The sequence below is a fragment of the Musa acuminata genome, chromosome BXJ2-9, assembly GCF_036884655.1.
Source record: "Musa acuminata AAA Group cultivar baxijiao chromosome BXJ2-9, Cavendish_Baxijiao_AAA, whole genome shotgun sequence".
NCBI lineage: Eukaryota > Viridiplantae > Streptophyta > Magnoliopsida > Zingiberales > Musaceae > Musa > Musa acuminata.
The window spans coordinates 44,253,421-44,258,286 of NC_088346.1; the positions used below are offsets into that span (position 1 = coordinate 44,253,421).

The 4,866-nt window shown below is 43.0% G+C and overlaps 1 protein-coding gene across 1 annotated transcript; it reads right to left on the reverse strand.

The window, feature by feature from the left end:
* Positions 1–2,547: 2,547 nt before the first annotated feature.
* On the reverse strand, positions 2,548–4,497 carry LOC135622177 (probable 2-oxoglutarate-dependent dioxygenase SLC1). Its single transcript, XM_065123819.1, has 4 exons — positions 4,207–4,497; positions 3,879–4,126; positions 3,487–3,805; positions 2,548–2,933 (listed from the first exon to the last, which is right to left on the reverse strand). The coding sequence occupies exons 1-4, from the start codon at positions 4,444–4,446 to the stop codon at positions 2,679–2,681; spliced, it is 1,062 nt and encodes a 353-aa protein (XP_064979891.1). The 5' UTR covers positions 4,447–4,497; the 3' UTR covers positions 2,548–2,678.
* Between the last annotated feature and the right edge of the window lie 369 nt (positions 4,498–4,866).

The window sequence follows — 4,866 nt, forward strand, 5'->3', positions numbered from 1 at the left end:
GAGGAAATAATTCTTACAAATGTCGACCTGTTGGTGAGAGATCGACCCGAAGAGGAGACTCGCGACTGGGGGAGACCAATTTGTCGATGCAAGGCAGGGAGAAAGAAGGGGATGAGGAGAGGCAGAGGCCGCGGAGTTCGAGGCTTCGAGCGGGGCGCCAATTTATAGTGTAGTGTTTTTACAAATCTATCCTTGTATTTCAAAAATAACTATTTTTGTCCCTCTTAAAATATATAAAATTATAAAATACCTATATATATATATATATATTCGAATATTCTAAACTAATATTTAGAGGAATGTGTATGTAAATTACTAATTTTCGAGGATTATATATATATATAATTTAGTATAATACTGTAGCACTACAGTGATGCTATAATATAGTACTGTAGCACTATAACGGTAATGGACAGTACATGTACCGGTAACCTATCGAATCGGTACGTACCGTCTAATACGGGCGATACACTTCGATATGACAAACCTCGGTCACATTGACTTTAGAATATAAAATGTCAAGTGTTATGCCGAATCAACTAACGAAAATTAAAAATATGATAATTATATTTAGATATTTATTTAATAATTACATGAGCTAATTTTACTGCCATCTTTGAAGTAAGTTTCCTCCGAGCAAGAAGGAAGTATGATCTCATTAAAATATAGCAATGGTCTTATTATATTGAGGGTGCATTTTGGTTGGATGATTGGAACATGTAGTATAGATTATACTATATTACCAACAAGAAAGAGTTTAACTTGTAAAAAGCAAATCAACAAGTAAAAAATATTAAGGGGTTCTGAATCTCATGGAATCCCATTGGAAACTTGAAATTGTGTTATTTAAATTTTTTATTTTTTTCATATAATAGTTTCTACTATGCAATATATCGATTGCTAATACATTTGCAGGCAATGAATTATGATTTCTCCCTTCATAGGACTTCATACCATACAATGCATAAGCTTAGTTAAACTAATCATCATATATAACTTGAATCAAATTGGATTTTAGATGGGTTCGGATCAGATTCAATTTAGTAACAACCATATTCCTTACATTGCATTGATAATTGGCATCCATAAAGACCTAAAAAAATTGTATGCAAAATGTTTCTAAATAGACCAAAATCAATGAAATGAATATTTAATTAAATTAGATCATATTTTCTTCTCATGAGTGTTATGTGCACAGTTGGTATCGTGTCAATTTGATGAAAATACGAAGCATAGCCGAATTCTGATTGCAAGGATAGACTTACCTTTATTATGGAATGCAGGGCTTAATTATAAGGGATTAAGCTTGTCTTCTTAGTATACGAGAGAGAGAGAGAGAGAGAGAGAGAGAGAGAGAGAGAGAGAGTATGCATTACACATATGGGATTCAGTCAAGGCATAGAGTTGCGAGAATCATTTTGAAGAGGGCAATCACGATGAGATCTCGCTTGTCTTGTGAACCCTTCTCTTCTTTGCAAGACTGTGGTCATCCTTTTGCTGATCTCTCCACCTGAACAGCTGCTCCATCTCTTCAGTTCCCACCACGATCAGTTCCGGCTCCGACGACCAGTGTCTCCTTTTGCATGGTGCCGACCTCCTCGTCTTCTTCGGCGCAGGCGGGCAGATCCGTGGGAAGACCGGCAGCCTACTCTCTTCAGACGTCGGTGTGTGGCATTCCTCGTCGTCCTCGCCGCCCTCCATCGAAGCGTCAGTCGAAACAGGAGTTAGCTTTGGGGAGGCCAACTGAACCCTAAGGTTTACTAAAGAAGGTGGAGCTCTTGTGAAGGATGTTGTTGGTTGGTGTCCGTTGGCCTTCTTATCTCTTCCACTCATTCCAAGCTGATGTCCTCAAAACTTTTACTTTCTCAAAGGTTTCCTTTAGGATGTCTTTATCTTCTACTCTCTCTTTTTCTGCTTGTCATCATCTACCAACCGACCTTCACCTGAGAAGCATGCAGCACACAATAACCAGGTTGGGAATGGGCACTTCAGGTGGAGCTTCAGAGAGCATGAAAAGTTAGAGTACTCCTAGAACATGTTGTTTTCTCCGACAGGTTTCATAGGATACCTTGCGGATCATGAGCCAGCATATCCCTCGAGGGTAGGGAAATTAGTACTCACAGGTAATCGAGTGGAGAAAGAGGACCACCCTGTTTCTGCGTCTTCGGCCTTCCATGGAAGGGAACGCATCCATGCACGTGGAGTTGGCGAGCTCTGCCAAAGGGTGTCAGCAAAGCAATGGCGACTTCTGCAGTGGGTTGTCAGGGAAGTGTCTTCCCTGACATGATTAACAAATCATTCGTAGCTGCTGAGCTTTTTGGTGCTGTCATGGATGTCACTGAAACGCTTGGTTTCTCGCATTGCGTTTGGCTGATTTGATCTCTTCATGCACCATGCATGTTGTACAATTGGAAAACAAAGATAAAGAGTTTACTGATAATAATTTATATTGATCCTATTGATCCCAAAATTTAACTATTAGAAGGAGATCCAATGTATCTTAAACTCCATCACACCTCTCATACCAACTAGAGAAAAAGACATACATATAGGATTCGATACAAAAGACTACACAAGAACACTACTGATCTCAATAATGGTATTTCACAATAGACTCGTGACTCAGGACAGGGAAACCAGGTAGGGCAAGTCAACGTCAACGGGTTTTGGATGGACGACTATGGGCGGCGGGTCAACTTCCTGGAGTCGACGAAGTTCTTGCGCTGGGGCTCGCAGGAGGACATGTAGTCCAGGAAAGCGGCGAAATCCGTGTCCACGTACATCCTGGGGTTCCCTTCGTTGACGAGCTCCGGCGACGGCCGTACGACGCTGTCGAACGGGAGGCTGTGGAGGGAGGCCACGGACAACCGCGACCTGGAGGAGTTGACCAACACCCGGTGCAGCACGCTACTGTATCTTCCATTGCTAAATATCTGAAATATCATCGATTTGGTGCATCCAGATTCCTATTAGGTTCATCCCTTTGATTGGTACAGATACATATAATTGTTGGATTGAAAAGTGTTTTATAATTTTTAGAGTCAATATCTCAAGAGTACAAGGAATCATAGTAAATATGAGAGAATAAGATCTAACTTTCTGTGAGGGAAAAAGAAGATATGAGTAATACTTTGGGTGCTATCATGTTTCTAATAAATATGAAAAAAAATGTTTAAATTCTTTGTGGTTAATTTATTGATATCTGAATTCTTTTTATTTTAAATCTTTCTCTCTTTTCCAAAAATAACATACTAAAACATTTTGGATTCTCTCCATCTGTCATGTGTTAGAGCGATTCTGAATTATATATATATATATATATATATATATATATATATATATATATAATTCTTTGATCCAATTTAAGACCTACGTAAATGCATGGGAGCATGCAGCTTCCTCATTGTTTGGCAAACTGATGCAACAGGTGGTTCAGTTTGAGCTGAGACCTCGGCATGATGCGATAGATTTTGGTTGCGTACTGACCTCAAGGTGATCGCCGACGTTGACGACAAAGGCGTTCGGGACGGGCTCGACGGTGATCCATTCGTCGCGGTGCAGCACCTGGAGGCCCTCGACCTCGTCCTGGAGGACGAACGTGAGGAAGCCGTAGTCGGAGTGGGCCGGCATCCCGAGGGTAAGATCAGGCTGAGGGCACGCTGGGTAGCAATTCAGCACCATGAGTTGTGATCCGGCGTCGAACTCGTCGAGAGCGGAGGTTCCCACACCGAGGCTCTCGAGGACGGCCGCCATGACGACCAAGAACAAGGACTTGACGTGCTTGGCATATGAAGCTGCATCCTCCCTGTAAGAGCAGTGACACGACATTAGTAGCTGCATGCCATTAATACAAATGAGGATATATATGTTCTCGTCACCTCAAATCCGTGGGAGAAGAAGGCCAGTGTGGAAGAACAGTGTCGTGAGGATGGCAGCTCAGCTTCAAGAAGTCCCTCCAACAGAACACTCGATCCTTGGTCTGGTTGAAGCTGGTCCCGTACCTCACTGCGCTCCTCACGTCGGTCGTCATGTACCTCTCTCTCTCCTCGAACGGAAGCTCAAAGAACCTCTTCCCGACGTCGATCATTCTCCGAATAGCCTCACCATCTACGTCATGATTCACCACCTACAGCAAAAGACCATGTAGATCATTCAACCTGAGTGTCAACCTACAGAATGAACCCTTCACGAGTGCAGTTAACGTACCTGGAAGAAGCCATACTCCTTGCAAGCTCTGTCTAATGTCTCGAGGACGCTGGCGCGGTCGGGCGAAAGCAGCTGGCCGAAGTCGACGACGGGAAGCTGGAGATTGGGTTTACGAACGGCCGGCGCGAGCCGGGGCCGATCGGAGAGGGGCAAGACGTACCTGGGAGGGATCCTTGTGATGCCATTTTCACAGAGGTACCTCACTCCCTTCATGGCTCTGTTCTCCACCGTTACGTCCATTGGCACTGCCTTGGCTCAACGGAGTTAAGTCGATAAAGTGGAGAAATGTGTTGAAGGGATGGGGAAGACAGTGAAGAACTTGTGAGGTTGATATACACAACGCAGAAGGCTTGCGTTGGAGGTCGGCAGACTGCATGTCCATTGACTCGATGGTTGGTAATGGTGGCCGACAACCGGCGATCTGGAAAGTCTTCAGCTGAATGGGCGATGGCGCCTGCAATTTGATCTCTTCAAATCTCAATGAGAGAGAGAGAGAGAAAGAGAGCTTTCGAGGAAAAAGGAAGCATGAGACAAAACCCAACAACTCAGCTGGTTCAGATACAGAACAAAATGTCTAACAGATGGTTCTAATTTAGAGAAACTATGGAACCTAATAAAATTATAATTACATAATTATCATCATAAAGATAATTTTTATTT

Coding starts and splice junctions, on each gene's coding strand:
- LOC135622177 (XM_065123819.1), bottom strand. CDS start 4,446: ATGGACGTAACGGTGGAGAACAGAGCCATGAAGGGAGTGAGGTACCTC. Junction 3,806..3,878: donor TCTTCTCCCACGGATTTGAG/GTGACGAGAACA, acceptor CTGCTCTTACAG/GGAGGATGCAGCTTCATATG. Junction 2,934..3,486: donor ACGTCGGCGATCACCTTGAG/GTCAGTACGCAA, acceptor ATGATATTTCAG/ATATTTAGCAATGGAAGATA.